Source organism: Arctopsyche grandis, chromosome 9 (assembly GCF_051622035.1).
Source record: "Arctopsyche grandis isolate Sample6627 chromosome 9, ASM5162203v2, whole genome shotgun sequence".
Classification (NCBI taxonomy): Eukaryota; Metazoa; Arthropoda; class Insecta; order Trichoptera; family Hydropsychidae; genus Arctopsyche; species Arctopsyche grandis.
The window spans coordinates 17,903,099-17,929,595 of NC_135363.1; the positions used below are offsets into that span (position 1 = coordinate 17,903,099).

The 26,497-nt window shown below is 34.3% G+C and overlaps 3 protein-coding genes across 7 annotated transcripts in view; 1 reads left to right on the plus strand and 2 right to left on the minus strand.

Annotated features, from left to right (window-relative positions):
* Positions 1 to 21,722, minus strand: part of Npc1a (Niemann-Pick type C-1a) — a 38,580-nt gene extending 16,858 nt beyond the window's left edge. For 3 of the 5 annotated variants that reach the window (XM_077438269.1, XM_077438271.1, XM_077438270.1), the window contains exons 1-2: positions 21,349 to 21,694; positions 6,194 to 6,316 (exon numbers count right to left, since the gene is read on the minus strand). In XM_077438269.1, coding sequence (XP_077294395.1) covers positions 6,194 to 6,316; positions 21,349 to 21,417 — 192 coding nt within the window. In that variant the 5' untranslated portion in view covers positions 21,418 to 21,694. Of the gene's footprint in view, positions 1 to 6,193; positions 6,317 to 21,348 lie in introns of all 5 variants that reach the window. The other 2 variants (XM_077438266.1, XM_077438267.1) reach the window with 1 other exon arrangement.
* On the plus strand, positions 21,310 to 24,958 carry LOC143916958 (G patch domain and ankyrin repeat-containing protein 1 homolog). The gene is made up of 2 exons (XM_077438281.1): positions 21,310 to 22,850; positions 23,428 to 24,958. Exon 2 carries the CDS (start codon positions 23,435 to 23,437, stop codon positions 24,434 to 24,436), a length of 1,002 nt encoding a protein of 333 aa, XP_077294407.1. The 5' UTR covers positions 21,310 to 22,850; positions 23,428 to 23,434; the 3' UTR covers positions 24,437 to 24,958.
* Positions 24,437 to 26,188, minus strand: LOC143916959 (congested-like trachea protein). Its single transcript, XM_077438282.1, has one exon. It carries the CDS (start codon positions 25,917 to 25,919, stop codon positions 25,047 to 25,049), a length of 873 nt encoding a protein of 290 aa, XP_077294408.1. The 5' UTR covers positions 25,920 to 26,188; the 3' UTR covers positions 24,437 to 25,046.
* Positions 26,189 to 26,497: the final 309 nt, after the last annotated feature.

Consider the following 26,497-nt stretch of genomic DNA (forward strand, 5'->3'; position numbering starts at 1 on the left):
TAAATATGTAATATATTAAATACATATAAAATACTAAATGTAATTGTGAACATAATAGCATTAAAACGATAAAAGTTAACTATTTCAAGTTATTACGTACTTACATACATATGTACATACAGTGATTCATTTTGGATTTCTTTTGAATGTCTAGTATTATTGTATTTTATGAGTAAACACACATTACTCATAAAAATCAATTAACATAATAATTACCAGAGGTGAAATCTGTTATCGGGAAGCCAAATTTTTAAATGCTATCATGCTATCCAGCACTGCAAGGCAACTGCACGGCACAGCAATGCACAGAAAACACTACTTCTATTCATACTATATAGCACCGCACGTTCAGGCTTGTTTTGGCCATGTGCAAGGCAAGATCGACTTACATATGTATACGTTACAAAGTATATTGCTTGCGTCGTATCGTCCAGTCAATACTATCACAACATGACGTTCGCACTTTCGTTAGTACGCGTGCACTCGCTACTATATGGTGACCGGAAAATGCACTCGAGATATGTAGTTGCACTCTCGAGACATCCAAACTTTCAAAGATGCTCAATGTGAACTAACGCAATAGAGTTCCACAAAAAAACGTCGAGGGGTATAGCTCGCGCAGCGAAAGCTGGCACGTACCAATACAAACACGTATATTGTATCCGTGAAGATATGAATAAGATTTTTTGTATCTGTTTTCTAGGACAATCAGTTGGTCCCTTTCATACGCACCCACTTTCCGAGCATGACAGAAACAACAATTATTTTTTGTATTGCTCGGTGATTTTTGCTCAGTGATCAAGTGTGCACTACAGGGTGATTTTTTCCAGTTTCACTGGTCAGTCACCGATCAACCCCCACAAACTGACGTAACGCGTTCTTATATTGTTTGCTAATTGGTTAATTGGAGTTAGTTCATTAGAATTAGTGGATATATGATAATAAAATGCTTTGTAATAAAATTGGATCTGGGAAAACACTAACGGGACAATCTCGCGAAATTGTGTATAATGTTTTCAACTATTTCATGCATCGTATAGTGAATCAGAGCAGAGTCAATCACTATTGATACATTAAGAGACGTTTGGAGACATGTGAAAAAACATGAAGAAAAATTTATTGAACTGGAACCAAAACTCGATAATTTAACGGACAATTTCACTGACATTATAAAAGTAGAATATTCTGATAGCGAATATATGGATTCTTCAAGTGATGGAGAATTAAGTGGCGTAGAAGAATTATGATACGACATTGTATAGAAACAGAAGAATATCCAAAACGAGCAAAGAAGTAACGAATTAAAGAAAATCAGAAAAGGTTAGTAAAACTAGAAGTACGTTTAGTAGTAGAGTAGTAAAAGTAAAGTCTTATAATAGAAAAGTTTGAAATTTAAATTCAAAAATAAGATTATAAAATGAGCAATGTATTTATTTAGATTAGAAACACTTCCGGTTCGGGTAGACTTTCTGGGAGTAAATGTACTGCGGCATTATCCAAAGATCGCCGCAATATTTTTTTTGTAAGTTTATTTTATTATTATTTATGACAAGTTCTGACTTAGCTACAAAATTCTGAAGCCGACAAACAATTCTATGCAAAATAATGAAAAAATATTTTGATGGTCTAGGTACCCAACAGTAAACAAATTTGAAGTGAGCAAATAAACAACAAAGTGTAGCGCTTTCTTTGCGAATTTTTTTATTATCTTTGTAACGGTCGGGACTTAATACTAGCCGACAAAGAAGAATGTCTATACATAATAATGAAAAGGACTGCATTATTATCAAAATTCGAACACTTTTAAAATCACTTATTTCCTGTTTAATATAATTTATATCCTATATTTTTTTCTCATTTTTAATTCGTATTAATTTTTGCATACGTACGTTTGTTTTACTTATAATTTAAAAAAATGCTATTTATCATTTTATTCGTGGTACGTATTCAAATATTTAATAAATATGCCACCCAAATTATATCATAGATCTTAAAAACATTACAGGATCGGTTGAAATAAAATATATTAATAACAGCCTGTATATGAAAAATGCATTTGTATGAGTACTGTGCACGCGCCTTCTGTAGCTAATAGACCTATATTTGTATGTTATCCGATGGTACGAACCATTTTTTGTGGAATTGTATTGCGTAAGTTTTTCTTGAGCGCCTTTGAAAATTGGGACTTCTCGAAACTGCGCTACTAATCAGTGCAATTCGGTGTATCTTTCTGGGTACCAATATGAATATTTTTTGTCAGTTACTGTTGTTACGTCTACACCACATTCACATTACGGAACTTACATATAATACTTTTCGTACTGCTGTTTACAAGCAGTTGCCGCTCAGTATGAATATACCTTAGGTTGTGTAATTTTTTTGACATAATTCAATTGATCTCTTCTTATTTGCACGTACACACATACATATATGTAGTTCAGCAAAAGAAAATCAAATCGCATGAATATTTTGACCAAAATAAAATTATTTTGTGTATTTTGGTATATTCCCATCGACAGTTGTCTGAAAAATGTGTATATTTTTTCCAGACTATTGATACAAAATGCATTACAAAAGTAAATACACTGCCACATCAATAAATTGAATTAACAGCATATCCATAGGTATACTTCGATTTTGAAGTTACTGTTCTATCGTTCGTCAATAATTCTTGAAGACCTTGATCGAAGATTATACGCCTCTCTGCGTATAGGAATAATATATTCAGGGTTGCCGCAAGGTTTCGGACACTGCTACAGATTAAAGTTACGAAAGATCGAACAAATAGTAAACAAACCGGCAAAAACACACCCTCGATAGTCGCAAGCAACCTTGACGTGTCACGAAAGGAAAATCAATACGACCCCAGTTAACCCTTGCGCGAATGAAGAGGATTAAAATAGAGGAAAAATAAAATACAACGACAAAATCAGTATTCCAAGCAGTCACAAAAGTGGAGCAGACTCATTGCTTATGATTCAAAAGGTGACGAGAATATATTACGAAGAGCAAAATTTCAACTTTGAATCCCAAACAAGGTGAATAAATACATCCAGAAATTTAAGTAGGGTTTATAGGTTGGATTAAGAAAAAAAAGCAATTACAAAGTCAAAGTAGACCTGGATTGACGTAGCCAATCCGCGTCGGATGTTGTTGTTTGTATGCACTTTGGAGTTGAGCCAGAACAAGTGGGACGGTTCAAAGATATATAAAACAGTAAAGTGCGTGTGCGAAAAATCACCAGCTAATCGTTGACGTAGGTTGAGATTTAATTCGCTATAATAAAAAGCATATTTACGGATGTGCCAAAATCTGACACGTATGCATTTTTAATTCATACACACAGAATCGCCCATAACATAAATTATACATAGGTTGATTTATACAAGCACAGCTCAAAGCGGCAACTGCACGCATACAGCAGTATGAAAAATATTCTTTAGTACATTCCATATGGACACGTTAATATGCTCCGTAATGTGTATATGATGTATTCGAAACAGCAGCAACCGACATGATCTATTCGTACTAAACAGCAGTACATGTAACATATCAACCATATACAGCAGTACATGAAACATATCAAGCAGAACCGGTTTTATTTGACCACTAGTGTTGTGCCCGTTGATTTAAATGGATGGTTTCGGAAATTAATTGATACACGAATTAAAATAGTTGTAAATATAATTATAAATATAATGTAAGGTAATTAACAGGCGTGCGCGCGCACGTATTATTAATCGTAAAAAGTTGAGTGCCCGCATTACACGCCCACCGATCTAACCCGTTCGAAATGATTGAATGAATGTGTGTGTGTTTGCATGTGACAAGACGTCGCACATGCTTGTCATCACTCAGCCTGACGTCACATGACGCTCTACACCCCCCCACCCCCGCGTCTCCTCGAACACTTGACTCTGATTGGCTCCACGGTCCGTCACAAACATACCCACATACATCCCGTCCGTTTTTATATATATTATTACTGTGGAAATATTGGCAAGTGCACCCGTACTAACGAAAGTGTTGCCACGTGCATGTGAATATTTTTGGAAACGTCATATTGTGACAACATTGACTGAACAACACAATGCAAGCAAAATAAAATAAAAATAAAATAAAATAAAAATACTGCGCCATATCGTCGCTCTCTGTTATGTATATATAAACCGATTTTGCCTTGCACCCAAGCATGAACGTGCCAAAAACAAACGGTGCTGTACAGTATGAACAGAACTAGCCTTTTCTATGCTGTGCTGGATATTATAAACAGACCTTAAAATGGTAATCGTGTACTGATTAGAATTATGTTTCAAAACCCATATACACACACAGAAATCTACTGCAATATATATGAAAATAATTGGTATTGTACATTAAGCATCGCATGTGTATAAATAAACGCAACAATTTTCTAAATAGACATGACGACAGACGAGAAGATCAGATGCTGAAGTAATTATTTTCAGTGATTATTCAATGACAACCATCGACTGTGATGGAGATTTAATGAACATTTATCATACCATTATTTCAATCGATCATTAAGATATGTACCGGCTTTTATGCAGTTGGGTAGAATGCATCAATTGGGTCACGTTTGATTTTTTTCCAGAGGTCCGTGACACATATGTTGAGGCTTTGGCGATATTGGCATTTCGTAATCGACCCTGGTCACATACATATATGTACATATACCTTACCGACCTTTCGTTCGGCATAAATAATTTTTTATTCCAACCCTCACCAAACAAAACGATATGCATATAGTTTTGTACTACAGTAGTGACCACGGGGCGTTTTTTTGGGCATAGTTTATATTTTGGGGGTGAACTTATCTTTTCGAATAATAAATAACTTTTGAAAGAAAATAACTGCAACGAATATTTATGGAATTATTACATAGTACCTGCTAAACCAATTAATTGAGACTATTTTTGTATGAAATTACTGTTAACTAAATCCGTTATTCTCTAGGCTGCTACAGGGATGTTGGCAGGGAATAAAAATGAACTACACCCAAAAAAAGCCCGCCTGGCCACCTCTGTCCTACTACATCTGTCATTGATAATTTGATCAGTTATACATACATACATCTTTACTAAAAGAAGTCCATATTCCACTTCACATAATTAGCAACACACTAGCCAACAGCACAGCTTGGTGATTGCGTTAATGCTAGCTAACCACCGAGAGGTTGCCGGGTTAGATCCCGTGGGTTAACCTCGATTGAAAATAATTAATTCCGAGTATAATCTGTAGTGCTGTCAAACATGGATATTTGTCAATCGTTTTGCCCATTTATCTGATTTAATTGCTGAAACGGTACCTCCATCAACCATCCATCCTACCCACTATCTCACCACTATTTGAATATGAATTCTAAATTTAAAATCTAAAACTCTATACATGGCAAGTTTAACACTGTTACGTAGGGTTGGGTTCAGGATCCAAATGAAAGGCCAAAGTCGATTCACAGCATTTATTCAACGATTCCAGAGGTCCACACGAAACCGTCGCTTATAAATGACAAACTGCACACCACAGCTTCCCCGATCCATGTATGTATCTACCGCGGTGAGTATTGTTTACGCACGCACTCGCTCGGGTCTATGAGAACTCCAGCGTATCCTTTGTTCGGGCACTGAGTCCCGTTAGTCTAATCCGGGGTCTCTATTGTTCACCCACGAATGCATTTAGACAGTAGATACTCTCTCTCTCTCATGTAACCATGTTACAATACTACTATGAAATCATGGGGAAATATAAAATAAAAAAGCATGAATTTGGTATATTTAGTTTAGAATATGAAAATGAATTTACTGAACGTTGTTTGTGTATGGCGTCACTTAAATTCCATTGCCACCTTCTGTGGAGAGTCAATTATGTTTCCTGTGCTGTTTCACAACCCACAGTGGAAAATTCCCATATCCAGAAGTCACATACATATATGTATGGTTGTTTACTCTTCTTCTCCCACCTCCACAGCCTATGAAAGGTGACCCACGATATGTAAACGCGAATAATGTTAGCCCATTCGACATGCAAATTGTAAGATTCGGCGAGTGCCAGTAGACGAGCGTCATACGAATTTCAAATCGAGATCAATACTTATGTATGCAATATATAATACATACATATAAAGTTCAACGGAAACGAAAAATTTAAATAAAAATCAAAATGAGATACTGACTTGTCCTTCGGGTTCGAGAGGCTTCGCCGGTCCATTGTATACACAGTTTCTCCCTTTTCCTAAAGCATTTTTGGAACACTCTCCATACCAAATGCAGTGGCCTTCAGAAGAAGCCAAGCCGATCTGAAAAAATAAAAATAAATAAATTATAAATAAAAGTTTTTCAATCATCGAAGTCGGAATGGGTCGGGAATGGGAATATAAAAGAGCAATTACATAAATAAAATATCATAAATATGTAATAATCATTTTCGAATTAAAATACAATTTGCAGATAGTAGTCGATTACAAAACGATTTTTTTCAGTGCATATTTCAAAAACTGTTGGAACCAAAGGTCGCGACAAAAACCAAATTGCAGGACTTCACCCATCATATGTGAATCATAATGGCGACAATAATCGTTTTTTAAGCAACATATTACATACAATTGGTCATAAACAATCATATGACGTACAATTTACAATAATTGAACATGTGTCAGTGATAAAAAGCCAATTTAATATATGCATGCGTACTGATGTTTATTTTATTGTGCATCGATAATCATCCAGGGACTTGCTGATTCTACGGTCGTTTAATATTTACATCATGACAAACGTCTCTTGGCACATTGTCTCTGAAGTTTGAAATATTCGTGCAACCTTTGTCTATGCAGATACAAAAGTCGTCTCTAGAGGTATACAAAAATGACCCAACAGCTTATGTACAATTTCGAAGGTCGAGGACGAAAACGAAAACATATGAAGTGAATTATGCATGCCACGAATTTTCAGTTCTAATCAGAGTGCTGAACGGAAATTTTCTCTTCTACGTCATGACGCAATTTTTAATGGAATCAAATTGATATATCTTTATCAGTGCGTGTGGATGACTCACAGTTTCCACTCGAACGAGTATAGCACAGGTGTCCTAATTTATCCAACATACCTTTTTATCCGTATCTAAAAGAGTCAAAATTCGTTCTAGGAATAATCATATGCTTCATATTAGTGTAAATAATCGTACATATTTCAATATGTAGAATGTCTATTACTAAAACGGTCGGCAATCTACACATCAGACATGCCATAAGCTGACACGTGAAAATTTACAATGGTATAAAAAAGTTGACTGCTACCTTTACATTATTATTTGTAATTTTTTTATCCCCTCTGTTCGCATCTTGGTTAGTAGTTTACATAAATTGCAAATGAATATACATAGTATTATATGTAGAACAAAAAAAATCGAATATATTTTAAATCAAAAAACGATATTGCTTTTCTTGTCACGTTTAATTCCAAAGGTATTATTTAGATAATAGTATAGATTTCAGACTGAAAATGAGAAAGCCTTGACCTAAACCCAATCCTTGAAAATGTATTTGTATCAATTCCGCATTACAATATACATTTCAGATCTATTTATATAGGTATAGGAAAACTAAAGATGGACATGCGAAATATGTACATGCGATTTTTTGCATATACAATGAACAAAAATCCAATAGTCAAGTAAAGTTAAGCCAGTAGTATAGCTTGGTGGTTGCGTTAATGCTAAACACTGAGCAGTTCCGGGTTTGAGCCCTGGTTTGATCTATATTAAAATGAATTTATTCGGAGTATTTCTGCAGTGCTTCTGCTCAGACATGGATATTTGTGCTTCCTAGCAGAGTTTGCAAATTCATCTGATTTAATTGTTGAAACAGTTCCTCAACAAATTGGCGACCAACCACTACTACTATTTGAATATCATATCAAATGTATATATGTACAAGTTTAAGCCATAGGTGTCACTTTGTGGGCAACCTGTAGTGGTAACATGGTAAAAATACAACCAGCAGCATAGACTAGTGGTTAAGGTATAATGATTTCGAACAAAATGGTCACGGGTTCAATTCCACCAGTTGCTGCTGGCCAGACCTTGGATATGTGACTCCAGGTCACTCGTTTCCTATCAGAGTTTGCCAATTTATCTGATTTTCATTAAAACGGTTCCAACAAATTGGCAACCTTTACCCATTTTCTCGCAAAGTTTTTCAGCATCTCAAATTTCACTGAAGTCTCTGTGAATCGAGCTTTGCCTTGTTTAATACTTACATACTTCTGTACAATTTTTGACCATACGTAATTATAAATAATAATTCTTAATTATAATAATTAATATATATAATAATTCTTAATCGTATATTTAATTAATAATTCTTAATCACTCATCACTTTGGAGCAATCTGTCAATACGAGTGTACATGACTCATTGAAATAATATAAAATTTTATATTGAATCAAACAAAATAAAAAAGCTAAATAATTCAATCATGAACAATAAAAAAACGAATTAAAAGTGTGGGTACTGCCACTGCAATTAAGATCTTGTTAACGTAATTCCAAATGACAAGCACTTTTTTTACAGGAAGTATAAGAAACAAATGGCGATCAAAAAATATACACATAAAAACCATAGATCTGTACATACGACAATTGCCCTTGATTTTGTTACTAATTTCATAAATCCACACATCCACTTTTCCAAATCCACACAAGTGCAAAATGCCCAATTTAAGTTCAAATCGCACATATCCGATTTTTAACGATTTTTCATCGTCAATTTCCAAAATAGTACGTAACTGCGCCGTTTTGGACCTTTAAGAACAGCAACAGACAAAACCAATTGAGGAAAAACTAGTCGGAGCACCTGGAAACGCCGGTGATAATCGGAAATGTTAAGGCTCATTCAAAAGAGGTGTCCAAACTCAACAAATAGAAGATCTGTGAAAATAGCTGAAGTGATGGAGCAGACTTGAGGCCAAAGGGCAAGCGACCTATCGCCTGATTCAATTTCACCGGTGAATCTGGTCAATTCAATATATATATATTGAATCCGACTGGTCAATTGGAGCGCAGAAATTTCGTTAAGCGGCATGTCGTTACGGCTCATTATTGTCTGATTCGCCTTGAACGTGTGCGTCTACCATTCGACCTCACTGTCGGGGTCGACATCAATCAATTACAGACCGTCTGTATTCCCATGGTGATCTACAAATTCCTTATTTACTCCCTACTCTGGGAAAATTGCGTCACCTTCTGAATACGAACCTCCTACGCGAAATGCTTCAATATTGAAGATTGCCATCTATATTTTCCATCAGATAATGATGGCCAGCCATGAACCTCATCAACGGCGGTCCATTGAACGAATTGACGGCTAGAAAGTATTATATACATACATGCGGGTCCTAAGCACAATGTGAAATACAACCGCTTCTGAATCGATCGTATTTCCATTTATCGTTTCGTTGACAATTTATTTCGATACATATAATACAAAGATCTACGCAGTAAACACGTGACTTTCTCTATAATCGATTAACATTTTCACGCCGTGAGAAGTAATTTCCGGTCTGAAAACAGTGCAAAATCAATTTCAATCTATGAATGAAATTTATTTACGTGGAATCGGGTCACAATTTCATTATCGCCGAAACTGGCCCAAGCTACAGTGTATTCATTTCGAAGACATCAATAACGTTATAATCGATACAAACCATTCATAGTTTTAATGAATAATAATAAATTTATAAAATCTATATAGATCTAAATTGGAATTTGCGTATACTATTTCGAACCCTCTTTTAAAAAAAATATAGGACAAATAATAAACATGTCAGATAGTAAAGAAGAAGAAATAAAGAGACGCGTGAAATTAGGATGGAGTGCATGAATTTTTTTACCAAAAATACAACTTTGCCTAAACAAAAATATGATATATGGAAATGTGAAACTTGGACATTGAACGCCAAAATGGTACACAAAGTACAATGCACTCAAGAAATATGGAACGCTGTACGGTCGGCATAACGAGAAGATATAGGAAACGGAATACGTGGGTGAGAAGTATGACAAGAGTAGTAGATATAGCGGAGTTTAAATAGCAATGGAAGTGTTAGAAAACATAAGCCAAGTTCAGATCTGAAAATCCCCTCTGGAGAAAGTCTGAAATGGCAGTCAGTAATAAAATATTTAGGAGTAACGTTTGATAAAAGAATGAGATGGGCACCTCACATTGAGGCAGCGAAATGCAAGGCGATGCGGGGTATATCCTCAATATATCCAATATTTAATCGCCATAGTTCTTTATCAACGCTAAATAAAATAAAATTATATCGCGCGCTCATATTACCATTATTAACCTATGCTTCACCTGTATGGAATAACGCCTCGAATACTAACCTTTCCAAGCTCCAAGTAATACAAAATAAATCCCTTAAAATAATTTATAATACACCCATATATACTAATCTGAAAAAACTGCATGCTATATATAATATTCCGTTTGTTACAGACATTACTAACAAACTAACCAGTAGATTCTATGAAAGAATCACTAATAACCATACTAACACACTTGTGAAGAGTCTCGGTGATTACAACAAAATGTCTATACCCTTCAGGTATAAACACAGATTACCTAAACACAATCTGCTTTAGGTCATCGACTTTAGATAGTCTTTAATTAATATTATGTATTAGATGTATTATGAACATTTATAAGGATTGTAAATAGGTTTTTGAGCTCTTTTTCCTATTATGCTTTAGATTAACATTAGAATAATATAATACTGTAATTACTAACCAAATTAAATTAAAATTGTAAAATAGAAAATGATCAGTAGATCAGTAGCTATTAAAATAGATATAAGATGTATTGTGAACATAATTTCGTAATAATAAAAAGCATTTAAAAATCAAAATCAAAATCAAATAGCAATGGAAGATAAAATAAGTACTAGAATGGTACCAAAGGGTGAAAGGTAGGCTAGAAAGATGATTAGAAGAAATTGGAAGAATGTGTGGGATGAGATGGATAAGAGTTGCGAAAACCTAAAAGGCAAATGGAAACGTGTTGGAGAAGCTTTCTGGAAATGGCTGTAAATCATGATGACGATTACTATAAATTCAGAAGTTTAATCACTTTCATACGATATGAGATTAAAAAGAATGAATTACTCCTCTTCGGAGACGAGAATAATAAGAGGCGATCTAATCGGACTTTACACAATTATATATAACCACTACAATTAACCTCCTAACGTTTAACAAAAACATGCATCTGAGAGGTCATACTCTCAGACTATAAAAAGATAATTCTCAAAAACATTAGAGATTCCTTATTTTCAAACAGAGTGGTTCAAATTTGGAATAGTTTTCCAAAAGAATAGGTAACTTCTAGTAAAATAAATATACATAATACTCTTAAAAGATGACGATTTCTTGTATATTTCTTGTATATTAATGTATATTTTTGTAGTTATTTTTTGATTTATTCTAATTGTATTTTTTCTTCGTCTAATTTAATTTATCCTATTTTTAGGTTGTGTTTTTGTTTCATTTTGATTCTAGTTTTTATCTTATATTATTTTATATATTTCTTGTTGTTATAACGCTTCGGCCCATCGTCTTTGTTGCCTAAGCATTTTAAATAGATTAAAAATATAGAAGAGCCTAAAAATATTTAATTATTTTTTATTAATTAATACTGAAAATTTTCGCTTTTCTCGATCGAAGTCATCGATTTTCGATCGAAGTCATCGATTTTCTCGATCGAAGTCATTGATTTTCTCGATCGAAGTCATCGATTTTCTCGATCGAAGTCATCGATTTTCTCGATCGAAGTCATCGAGAAAAGAGAATGAGTAGGATGCGACTATTTATCAACCAAACAACCATTCTTAAGGTCGTAATTGATCTAATCTAACCACCGCAAAATGACACAAGCGCGATAAGGTGATATGATTAGAGAGAAGCACAGGTGGTTCGCGTATTTTTCCAGGTTTTGATTACGTTCATATCGGAACTGATAGCATAAAAATTATACGAAAATTCAACATATGAATGTAATCGGAAATTCACGAGTTTCGATGAAATCATACGACTACTAAAATTATCCCGACGATGAATAACAGATGATGTATTTAATAAACGCAACTTTGACAATTAACTTAGCTACATCGCCGTTGACGTTCAAAAACTATGTATAAATCGAACATAATCTAATCCAATGAAGATAACCGGACTCTGGTCCCAGCTGTATCTAATGCTCTGGTTTGTATACAATGGAAACAGATGCAAAATTCAAGGTTTTCAACCGAAATGCAAATAAACAGCAAGAGCGGATCGATGACGCCGGAATCATCCGACATATGAAAGTCCGATTGATCTCATGAATCTTTTACGAGCAACGAGACAAGACCGTCACGTACACGCGAGGTTCAAAAATACATACATTACAAACGTTCAACAAACTGTCAACCGTACATGGATATTTCCGGTATAAAAATGCGCGTATAAATATTAATGAAAACAAATACCGACTGTCAAGAAACACTACGGTTCAATATATGAGATATCGCATTTGTCATACGTGAATAAATACAGAGCGTTACGTATTCATACATACATATATCTACATAGTATCATATTAAAATATGCCATTCTTAGTCAACGATACAAAGTTCATAATCAGAAATATATAACGATTACAAATTATATACAGAGACCTGCCCCTACAACTCCCACTCCTGTTTCAAAATAAATGCAGTGTTTAGGGATATTCAGTCTATTGATTTGATCCAACCATTTTGTGGGATATCTTCTTATCGCTCGCTTACCCTTTGATGTTTCAGTGACAATCAGCTTCTCTAGACTCTCTAAATAATATTATTAATCCTGGCAATATGGCCTGAGTAGGATAGAATCATTTTTTCTAAATGTTGTGGGGAGTATCTCTGAAACTGTCAGCTCTTTGACGATGGAGACGTTCAAGCGTCTTGCGGTCTATGAAATGCTCCATGTTTCAGCACCACATTTCAAAGGCATCTAAACGTATCCCTTTCTTCTTTTTCAAAATCCATGTCTCCACTCCATAAAATGCGATGGGTATTGTACCAGAAGGATTTTCGTCTTCCTAATTATAGAACGGTTCCTTCATAGTATTCTTTCAGTTTCTCGCAAATCCGAATTATTAGCACCTCGATTTTTTTTAATCTTATGAACATGCTACCTACATACTATAATAATGTATTTCTCGCAAATCTGCTGATTGTCTATATATGTCTTTATTGTATTCTACATAAGTATCGGTAATGTTTCAAAAATTATTAGTACTTATGTACAAAAAATAATCTAACCATAGGTGTAACCATGGGGTAATTCCTGTCATGGTGTATATGATGTATATAGTATGTAATAAATATCTTTGACTAACTGGCCAATTACAGTACTGTAAGTTGCAGACACAGTGGTACACGATTTTTTTTTTTAGATTTTTACACATGTAAAAAAAATCTATAACACTTAATCTGAACCATCGCAATTCATGGCAAAACTCACCCCCTGGAGTGCTTTCAGCGATATTTTATATTTATATTGACAAAGGTTTGACGGTACATATTTTGAAGAAATGTTGGAGAAACTTGTCGGAATAATAAAATCGTACGAATTAATAGTGACATAAAGATACGCCCATCACAGCTGGAAACCACGAACCATAGCGCACTTTTCAGTGTTCTTACCATAAATATTGTCATTGAAAACAATGTGACAAAATACTAATGAGAAACTGGGTGGGTGGATTACATACTATTTTAGGACAATAACAATTATGATACATAACAAAAGCGCCAATGATTACAATCGTACAATCGTTATGATTTGTTGTATAGAATATTTAATATTTACAATTCCGAAAAAATATGTTTTTGTAATGATTCGAGATAAGTAATTATTGTTTATGTACTATCAACATATGCTAGTTTTAAATATACGTGTATTCGACTTCACGCTAGCGCTTATGAAAAAAAACTTCATATATTGTTACGTACTACGTACATAGATAAAACTACGTAGAAGATACATAATTATGTACTTAGAGTACGAAGTTTTTATTCAAGAAAAAAAAATGATTCACAAGAATGGTTGCTGAAGTCTTGAAAAAACAAAATACGCGATAAAGATTCGTTCTGGGATGAGATAAACCTACGTTTCATTGCTCACATTTATAAAATAACTGTATTGAATGTGTAATAGTAGATTATTATTGACCTTCTGAATCATTCAATATGTCGATTACAATTCAGTCTTCTGGAAACTCCCGACGATTTGACGTAAAACTTCCGTAAAAGTTGATAATTTCATCGTTTCTATTAAATAAACTTCAAAGCTGGTTTTGGGATGGATTGTCTGCCTCGTGATCATTTCAAAAGTACATATACATATATTAAGACTGTATTGTGTAAGTCTATCGGATCAAACTCCTGGATTTCCCTCACCGAATGCGCAAGTGATTCATTGATCGAACGAAAAAGATAAAGCAGCATACGAACTATATTTGGAATTGTAAACAACACATACTATAGGTATATACAGGAAGCAAGTATATAAGCAAAACTGGGTTTAAAAAGTTCAAGTGCATCGACGACGCAAAACAGCACTTGCTCGAACAAAACGAGGTAAAACCAGAGGCCGACCGAAACAAGAACGTGTCAAGGTCCAGATTCCAAACCTGACCCAACGAATCGGGTCGACTGTGCAAAATTAACAGCACGAGAGCCGGGCAATTTCGGAAAAATCGAGAAAGAAAAGTCCACAAGGACCGACGCGAGAAAACCGTAACGCAATATGACCGAATCGAACGCCATTGCGGCGAAATGATTAATTCCATCGACGAATCGATTCCTTTTCGAGAGAATCAAGAATTTTGACGACCGAATTAGGACTCGAGAATTCGTCGCGACATGTCATTGAAGTTTGGCGCACGTGCGACCTATAAAGTCCTACACGAAATAGAGCCGAGGATGTGATCGTACGAGAGCAGAAATTTCAATTAAATGATCCATCCAGTGTGCGAAAATTATTAACGAAACGATTTATGTGTGCATAGGTTGAATCACGGTTAACCGGTTCTGTGTGAACAGTCGCCAGCCTTAAGATTGTACTGGAATGCAAGATTACATATATCACAAAATGCATGCGTACGTACCTGCATTCAACTGTGACACTTTTTAAGTACGCTTTGTTTCAATGAATTGTAATTGAATTTGTGTGTAATTAAAGCCAAGGCCCGATTAGTAAAGAGAAATGAAGTAAGTGTGTACTGACTTGGGACCAAATTAGCAAATACGTCAAACGCAAAGAATATACCATACATATGTATTTAGATATTTAAAATAAGCGCATACGTATGTACATGTTCATTTTTATAATTTCACAGATGAGGTATGTTGAGGTTCCAACAATCCAACCAGTGGCGCGCCGATAAAATTTCACTGTTACAAGAGGACTCGGTATGACGTCACCTAGTCCCTTTGTATCCTTCTCGCGGACACGTAAGGCTGTGCGGCAAAAACAGGGATATTTCCACGGCACACCACTGGTTCCAAGGTACAGTTTGGATCTACAAATACATTTGTATGTACATACATTAGACTGATTAGAGGCGTATGGCTACGACCCAAGGTAACTAGTTGACAATACGAATATATTTGATTTCTGCGACATAGAGCAGGTAGCAAAACCAAACTCCTTTAAAAATTATAATACCAGAAATATTGAACTTTGCTTGATAAATAGCTTATTAGGGAGAGAATGAGGATGAAATGGCTGAACTACATACTTCGTAGAATGGAAATAAGAAATTAAGATTTAATGGAAAAATAAAAATCCAGTCTGGTCTGGTCAGTCTGACTAAAGATATTGAAAACCGTTCTACATATACATAATGAGAAAAAAAAATCATCTGGTGCGATCTCTGTTGATCCCCATTGCATGATATGGAGTCGAAACATGGACGATAAAAAGATAGAAAGGGACATGTTATATGCATTTGAAATGTGGTGCTGAAGACGGATGTTGGACATTCCAAGGACTGCAAGACGCATGCACATGTCCATCCTCAGTTTCAGAGAGACACAACATGTAGGAAAAGGATTCTTTCCTAATTTGACCATGTTGGTAAAAATGCATTGATGTATAATACACAAGATGGGCCCCGGCGTGTGATTTTGGTCGGAGATCTTGTCTTCACTAACTATGGGGTGCGGGGGGTTTAACTAGCGGGGAAGTTGGGAAAAAAAATGTTTTTTTCCCTAAGACGCAGCGGTACCTACCTACCTACTGAGAGAAACTGTGCATGCGCCATGTATTTTGCATGCGCCAAAAGGGAGACCAGTATAAAGCGTGAGGGCGGATCTAGTGTATTATACATCAATGGAAAAATGAGAAATGTCTTCGAGAATCTGGAAGTCACGGCGAGGAAGGGCGAGAGAGGATCGTCTCCCATAAGATAGTCAAACCAAACTGGAGGAATAATCCCTAAACGCTGTTTTCAACTTGGCACAAGACCGGGTTCCAGATGATATCAATGACCACGACGCTCAGCATTGAGCAAACAATAAGGAGAGAGATGATAGTGTTATTTACAAAATATGCATTATAGTCGAGTTTCATGTTTTTAAGATCGACAAGGTTCTTATGTGGCGTGACTTTCATCTTAAATCCTACTCGCACGCACGTAATTAAGCCACACAACTTGCACCACAGCTTTAATCGCATGCGTGCATGAGATGTTTTCCCAAGGAGGAGACCCATTCCATGTTTTTATTTTTAGGTCAGAATTAAGGAATGTGAAAAGAATCGAAAAAATCATCAGTCTGATTTTCAAGAAACACTTCAGCATCCTTAAGTCATTAACCGCTCACTGCTGGATGAAAGCCTCTTCAATACGCATCCATTCGTTTCTGTTTTGCCGCAACTCTCATCCATCTCGCGCCACATTTCTGTCTAATTTCAGAATCCCAGTTCGATACTCTAGACGCGTTGCACTCTTTTCACTTGATCCTTTCAATACTAATTCCCAAAAATATTTTTATCTGCAGCGCGTTTATCGTATGTTTAACGGAGAGCTGAATGAGGTTGATCTGTTTGGTATTTCCCTACATCAATTGAGGTCTAACATTAAGAGAATCTTGACCGATTGACTCATTTTTTCTCCTATTCTATTTTTCCAATATTTCCATTATTTTTATACTTTAGTTTAGTTATGTAATGTGCTATTTAATCATATTATAGCTTTCATTCTTTTCCTTTTCATTTGTTTATTTTGTATTTACCTTTTTCATTTGTTTTATATTTGTAAATTTCAATTTCTTCTTATATTCTATCTTATAACCTTTTCCAAATATTTTAATACTATAGTTTAATTATGCAATGTACTACATATTTTGTCATGCCTTTATTCTTTACTTTTTAATTTGTTTTCCTTATATTTATCTTTTTCATTTTTGTAAAAATCTATTATTGGACTCGGATGTTACATATATTATTTATTTACTTTTTGTTTTTTTTATACCTATCTCTGTACATCCTGTCTGTTGATTTTTCAATTAATAAAATAAAAATAAAATAAAATAAATGCATCCGCCCATCTTCCTTTCGCCATTTTACATTCTTTCGGGTATCATTTTAACATTAATTTTGTCTACCTTTCATCAATTCTTCTAACTACGTGACCCGTCCATTGTCATTTCAATCCTTTCACTATCTCCACTATATCCACTACCCTTCCCGTACTTCTCACCCACGTTTTTCGTTTCTTATCCCTCCTCGTTATGACGAGCATGCAGTGCTCTTTGAGTGCAATGGACTTTGTGTAACATAGACAAACATATAAATGAAAATATATATTTATTTATATATACAGCTCGTTTAAATATATTTCTAGTGATACCGTACATATTCTTGCACAGTTCCTGTTTGCATTTCCCCCCCTACATTCATCGTATTTAAATCATGGATCACACAAAACTGATTAAAGAGGAAGTACGCTGAATTATCGGTCAACCGACTAACCGAACCAAGCCTCTGTACTATTGTTCTAACTGTGAACCAAAAGCAAATGTGGATATAGTACGTTTATTTCGCGAAGATAGTATGGAGAAAGTTACGTGACTCGCCATCCGTCCAAAAATTGGAGTGGGCAATCAATGCTTCATCGAAAAGTGGAGCAATGTAGGTAAACTGTCTTCTATAATCTTGTTAAAAACAGGTTATGCGTAGGTATCTATATGTTTGAGTTATCAAACCCTGAATTTTACTCAGAATTACATCAGGCGTACTAAAGTCTAGCCAAGTGCAGCGCATCGATCCAACGAGGGGCCAATGACGTCACTGGATATTTCCCGGCTAGCTACTTACCTGTTGCAGGTGTACTATAGCCGAGGGATATGCAAACAAAAGCATTCCAAAATATCCGAGAATCAATATACCTCGAAGTGTATGCGAATATGTATGTACATGTATTGTATCACAAGTACAAAAAAAGATAAACATTTACATAATAATATTCGAGGAAAATCTTGTGTAAAATTTTTTGAATATTTCAAATCTATGTATTTTTTTTGCAGAAATATTCGGTTTGGATTTGCGATAAAAATTTGCGAAGCAACCGTTTTGTGCGGTTTTTAACCGAACGTCAATCGGAAATGTGTTCAAATATTCTAGTACATATGTATATGTAATATATATACCTACATACATATATATGAAATATATCTGTGTCTAATACAATAAATGTGGTTAAACTCTATTGAGTAATGACTAAAATATGCGACGCAAATTTAGCAAACTTACGTACACATTGAAATATAATATATGAAAAATATAAATAAATAAGTAAAAAATTTTCGTCATACATTGATATACATAGGTATTTCAAGTTATCATGGTTTTCTACTGACAGACCTAGGTCTATTTATCCATAATTGTCTCAAACAATCAATTTATAAACATTCTAAGTATGTTACACTTCTTCATAAATATATTTCATATTTCTTACATAATTTTTGAAAACACTATCGATTTTATAATTCACACGCCCTTTCCATAGCTTAAAATGAAAATATTAAATATTTATAAGAACATGAATTTTAAAAAAACCTTAGGAAAGCTGAAGCCTGTCAAGTAGGTTGCTTTGATTCTCACATTACAAAGCTGAAGTATATACTGTACTCATTTACATATTGTTAACACACTAAACATTCGATCTGACTACGTAAATTCGGAAAAAAAGCATAATTAATTATAGTTAAGAAAAAAAAGGGCGATTGTCTTTTTTGCATACATTTATTAGTATTTGCCAATATTTTATTTCGAACAAAATCGATAGATTATATCTGTTTAGATTGCAATTTTTTATTTAATTATGCAGACGTTGTTACTAAATAAAACCGGTTATATGTAAAATAAACTGCATAAAATACAAAATATTTGTATATGTAAATGGAATTATATAGTGTCAATTTTGTAACATTCAAATTTAAATTGTACATACTATGTGGATACATTCTGTTCAGACTAAGTGTATTAAATAATATATGTAAACACTTTCTGACATGGTATTATTATAACCAAAGTATGCTTATTTAATTCATAGATGCATAGTATTTTCATGACAAAGTTATGGTGAAGAAAAGCTACATTAAATTGTTTTTGTCCAACTTGGTTCGATACGATTTGATATTTTTTTTAAATCGTCAAGGCAAACAAGTCATCTTTTGAATAATCAAATCAAGTGGAGACTCTGCGACAGAATTTGTATAAATTCAAATGATATATACATATAAATGTGTAATATATTGTGATATGATTGATGATAAAAGATTTATAGTTAAAATAAAACAGATAAATGTAACTATGTAGATAATTTTATAGATTAACATTTTGTTTCCAAGACTATTTATTTTATAGAGAAAACTTTGTTTAATACATGGAGAACAAAACCGTAATATAATTAACAGAAGTTGTAACAGTAATATAATTTCTATAGTATTGAGAAAAAAAAATCATGTGAGATTAAATTTAATATAACTTTGGATTAACAGTCTCAGGGCAATCGTTTTTACCTATTATTAGATTAACTGTGTCATACTTAACCCAGTTTTATAATAAAACATTACTTATATATTAAACATAGAAATTGTTAAAATTAGTCAACACACTAATTTTAACAATTTCTATGTTTGACTTATTTAATATTAATGCTATACAAGCTAGAGTGATTATTGCAAATTTGTTTTTCGATGATTAATTTTATTGAAAATTTACGATTGTGATTATGAATTTTTATTTTGATGTATTTATTTTGTCTTTTTGTTTTTTGTTATATATTATATTATTTTTATTATTTCATAATTTTTATCATATTATTATTTTTATTATTTTGATATTTTTATTATACTGTTATTTCTATTTTTTTTCTTTTTGTTTTCTCTAACTATCTTACTCTATTATTATTTTTGTTTCTTATTTTAAATGTTTGAGCTTTTCTTTTTTTTACCTATGTATATGTGAAAATTATTAATGGTTTACTTAACATAATTATGTTTTTTTACTATCAATCTATGTAACTTAATAAACTGTAAATTTTCCAAATAAATAAATAAATATCTTCTTAATGTGGTGTAAACCAACATCAATACAAGAACTATACATTATTCCATATGCAATATTTCAAAGACCATTCTAAGAATTGTGTCACATAATCGGTGACGCTATTGGGGAAAGCTTGTATAATAAATGCGCCATGTACGTAAAATATTGTATACAAATATTGATGTTTGATTCACATTTCATTTGAAAAAAATTTGATTCACATTTTCTATTTTACATACATATTCTTCAATTTCTGAATACAAAGGTTAGAACGAATAAGAACCCAAATTTCTTCAGACGAAAAAATCGAAAGTGAAGTAAGAAGAGGCTAGTAAAAAAAAAAGCAAAATGAGAAGCGCAATTGAGCATAACGAATTATTATGATTTTTTTTTTTTGATACAAATCCGGTAAAAGGTTCATTTCAAGGTGATTTAACACACGCATTTAAATGCGCGAATAATAATTAATAAAATATATTAAAAAAATTCAAGTGACAATACGAAGGTGACGCTAGTGGCCATGGACGACGAGTTTGAGTCGTGTGTCATCGGTTGATCGCCTCATCAATATCACCATCGACGACGCATTAAGACAGCTGTCATAATCGAGTGACAGATGGCGCGAGATTGGGGGGTGGTAAATGGGCGTATTGCGTTTTGCGAGATCGTGAACGTAGAACGTAGAACGTACCTGGAGAGAGAAAGCAGCCGCGGCGAGGAGAGCCAGGGGCAGCAGGTGGAGGTGGAGGGTCGACGCCATCGCTACGGGAGAGGCGGGTGAAGCGGGAGAAGGGGGGCCGCCAGGATCGCCAGGATCGCCAGGATCGTCCCGACGTGGAACCGCAAGCCGCAAGCTGCAAGCCGGCCGTCACAAGCGCATGCGCAATTATTCGAGCACGACGACCGCGGAAGAGAGCGACCGACACACCCAACGGCCGCAACACCACTGACTACTCTACTCTCGACCACTCAATTCTACGGGAACAAACGCCTCTGTTCGTGCTTTCGTCGATGGCCGCTATCAAGAGTGGCGCTACTGAGCGTGGTCGTATCTCTATATAGTCTAAGCGCTACGTAATACTACCAAAGACCGATAAACGTTGTTTGACTGTTTCTCGCACTCGTCACTAAAATCTCGATTACGAAACATCTGGCACTCGAAAATTCCATCCATCGAGAGATATGCACGCGAACTATCGTACTAACGAGAACCCGAGTGCCAGATATTCCGTATTTACGATAAACTGTTTACCGTTCAAATGCAATCGTTAGATTCAAAAGTTTGCTGGGGCTGGTTTTTAAGATATTCAAAAATCGGTCAACCGTTTTTTTAATTTGCTCGAGTGTATGGAATGTTATTGATTTACATCTCATACCATTTTAATTGATAGCAATTAGCAATTCAAAAGCCGAAAGAGGCTTTATGAATTTTTATGAATTTTATGAATTTAAGAGAACATTTTTAAATAATTTTGTATTTTTGAGTGAGCCAATTGTTAAAAATTTAGCAACCTCGTTGGCTACGCCACACTACCGATATCTACACCCGATATTTACGAAATTTTCCATATCTAGTTCCCATATTGCAACCTGTGGTTGCTATTTAGGAACTGGTTATGGCAAATTTCGTAAATATCGGGTGTAGATATCGGTAGTGTGGATGAAGCCACTAACGTTCTTTTGCCTCTCACTGACCAACTGTATCTAATATATAATTTCGAAAGAGACTTTGTAAGGTTTGTTGGGAGCATCGAAAACAAATCAATGTTTCTTGACGACGACATTGAAATCGTTGAATACTATTTTTTCGATTCAAATAAATTTAGTAAAAAAACAAATTAATGTTTACTATTAGATTATTTTGTCATGTTTAAGCTGTTTATATTACAAATACCGAGCAAAGCCGAGTAAAACCATTAGTAATAAATATAAGTGTTTCACTTTTTATTTTTCTCATATTATTTTTACTATATCCATCATTTGCTCTGTCTTTCAAATGCTTAATTTTTATCACAATTCCAGTTTTCAACTTAAAATTCACGTAAAAGTTGTAACTTAAAAATATTTTTGGTTGGAGTTTTACAGTATTTTAATTTGTGGATATGGTCGGAAAGTGGCTATTTTACGTCGAACAATGACATATGTCAACTGCCGAGCTCGCCTTTCGGTCGACGTCTTCATGATAAATACCTGGTAATGTCAACTTTCCTTTCCTCCCAATACACCCGTCTTTTACTTCATTATATCTGAGCTAAAAATTCGTTTTCATATTAAACCATTTATTTAGTACTGTACAGTATATTGCTTTTGATATTAAGCCCCTACAAAAAATGTGGGACCTCAGCCTTTATGAGCAATTCGAATAATTTAAACCTCATCCTTTATTACGGTTTGCTTTAGCTAGTTTAGTTTTACATTTTGCTTTAGCAATTATTTTGCAATAGTATTCGGACATTCTGTCTATGGATTTTTCGCCATAATTGTATTATTTTTTATTTATAATATCAATATTCCCAGGTTTCAACTAAATTTGATTCTTAATGCAATATATATATTTATTTTTTATACTAATATTCAAATTTTATATATTAACTATAAAATTATCATTCAATTTCAGTCTCCAATTATGTATTTATAGTGGCTACAAATTAGCCCACCAAATTTTGATTAAAGTTTCATGTGAATAGATTTAGATTCATGTGAATAGATAATAGAAAGCAACAACAAAAATCATTTCTTTCATTTTGTAATTCTATTTATTTTATTTTAGATAAATAATGGAGTCACTTCATCCAAATTGGAAAGCTCTCGCAACGGTTGATTTTGAACATAGAATATTTGTAAAAGGACAAAATAAAGTCGAAAGCGAGAACACAAAAGAAAGGAAATATAAAGAAATTGGCAATCTTAGTGGTGAAGAAGCGAAAAACTATTATATGGAAGTTATTTCAGGACCAAGTTTATCGCCAATTGAGACAATAAAACCAAATTATTGTAATAAAATTACTGATGATAGAGTTACAGTTGCTCCTAATACACCATGTGATTTAAGTGAACGTTTAGTCAACAGTTTTCTATTAGCAGCTCAGGAAAACAACTGTGATGAGCTTAAAGACATTTACGTAAAGTGCCCAAATGTGTTGGATGCTACAGACGATTTTGGTTGGACAGCTCTCATGTGTGCTGTGCAGTCGTCTTCACTCGAAGCTGTGCAATTTTTATTAAAACAGCAAGCTAACGTAGAAAAAAAAGACAAAATCGGAAAAACTGCTTTATCTTTAGCCAAGAACAATAAACGTGTATTGAATTTGTTCAAACAGGCGAAAACCAGAAATGGAAGCAATGTGTACGATCGAGAGCGTAAAACAGAGTTGTTTTGCGATGTTTGTCAACAGAATTTTTATGCAAAAGATAAAAATAATCACTTAACATCCACCTTACACGTTTTCAACATGAACAAAGATAAAAAGTTAAAAACAATTTACGGTATACCTGAAAATAATAGAGGCTTTCAAATTTTACTAAGGACAGGATGGAATAAAGACAACGGACTGGGACCAAGAGGTTGTGGTAACAAATATCCCATAAAAACTGTACTGAAAAGAGATCGACATGGTTTGGGCAGTGAAACTGGTACTCCTAGAGTGACACACAATCCAAATTCGGATGAAAAACTTCATCGCATTGAAACACATAAAACTTTAAACAAAAAATATAAGAAGCACATGGATTCAAGAGACAAATTTATCGAACGAGATATACGAAGAGAGTTATCATAATATTTTATTTGTAAATATCTTACGAACTGTTTTATGTATTCCATGAATACAACTATTATAATTTTCGAAATGATAAAACATAAAAATTGTCAAATATCATGTATGTATTTCATTTATTATCACAGGTACTTATGTAAATCGTTATATGTGTTCACATAGATTTATTTATCAGCAATTGTTTTTATAAAATTATCAAATATGTTCCTTGCGGTATATGTACATATATTCCAAACTAATGAACACTTTATAGTTGCGACAAAGATCATAAAAGAAGTATAAAAATATTTTCAATGCCAATTATTATATCAATGGCTTATAAAAAATATCATATTATATATAATTATCATCTAATAATAGTCTTTATACGAATTTGTAACAATAAAATAATAAAAAAATGTATTAAAATACACGTTTGAATTAACTTTTACATTTTGTAACATTATCAACGAGGACAAAGTATAAAAAGCTTAAACATATACAATTTTTCAATAACATGAAAGTAATTTAAAAAAAACATACTTCTCATACAAAAATAAACTTATCTCTCATCTTACATTTGACAATTACATAACTAAAGTGCGGTGCCATTGTTAGATAAAATTGAACTAAGTTATAAACCTAAATAGTTCAAGAATTTCATGGCGACTTCGAAACCGACAAAGCAAGCTGCATTCGCAGGGAAGGCTCTCAGCATCACGGGTGTAACTCCCTTATACAGAGCGAGTGGCCCCTCCTGTTTCATCAACAACCTAAATACATCCCTGATTCCGTTAGGATATGTACCCTCTGGGGCCGTTTGCAAACGACTCTTTAGCACGTCAGCTGGCATTCCGATCAACCAATTAGCTATACCAGCTGAACCACCTGCCATTATAGTAGCAGTCATACCTATATCGCCAGCCTTTGCATCGGGAGGAGTCAACAATTCCTTAACCCATTCGTATGTCATAAAATACATTCCACTTGCCGGAACGTCCCTCAACAGAGTGGCTAAAGTTCCCTTGTAAATACTGCGGATACCACCTTCTCTGTAGAGTTGTTTAGCACAGTCGACCATTCCGTTGTACTTATGCGGTTGATTTCCACCTTGTTGGATTTGCAATAGGCACTTGATACGCTCTCCGGGTGCCATCACCGCCGTTGTGAATATTCCAGAAAAGGATCCGGCTAGGAAAAGCTGTTGTTTGGTAAGCGGCTTATCCTTAGATTCTTGTAGAAGGTTTTTACCCACTCCGTAGCCGAAGAAACTGATGGCAAATATAGGCGCTACTCCAGTCAGAGGTGCGGTCATACCCTTGTAGAGTCCCCGGAAGCCTTCCTGCTTTACAGTTTTGCTGAAGCAGTCCCACGTTCCAGAGTAGGTGGAGCCCATGGTCTGAAGGCGTACCTTGACGGTATCCATGGGATGTCCTACGAGAACGGTACACACGCCTCCGAAGCCTCCACATAGGAAATATTTAACGGGACCCACTGGCTCCGACATGGTGTTTAGTGATGAGCTGGTATGACTGGTGCAAGAAGTGAGAGCGAGTTGACGTCCACAAATACAAAGTCCACAGTCTGTTTCAATTGGCACGGTCTCTCTATGTATTATCGGACGAAATCTCAACACGCTAAGCGCCAAATTCGTTTATGTAAATACAATATAGCGTGCCGTTGTAGGACAGCTCATGTAATAAATACATGCACTCGTTGGAATTTGGTTATGTTCGCGATAACGAAACATATGGTGACATTTGAAAGTACATATATATGTATGTATAAATGGCTGTCAGTGGTCATGAACTTTTTCCTATTTAAATCGAAGGTCAACATTACAATTACCTATTTCCACGCCCCTGACGCCTTATTATAGTAATAATTGTAGTCTCTTTCATACTTGAATAAGACATTTATATAATATACTAGTGGTTTTACCTGGCTTCGCTCAGTATTTGTAATATAAACCGCATAAACATGGCTAATCTAATAATAATTTTACCTACCTACCTACATATAAACGGGTAAACGGACTACTAGTCATATGTGAACCAGTCACAGGACAACCGGTCACACGTGATC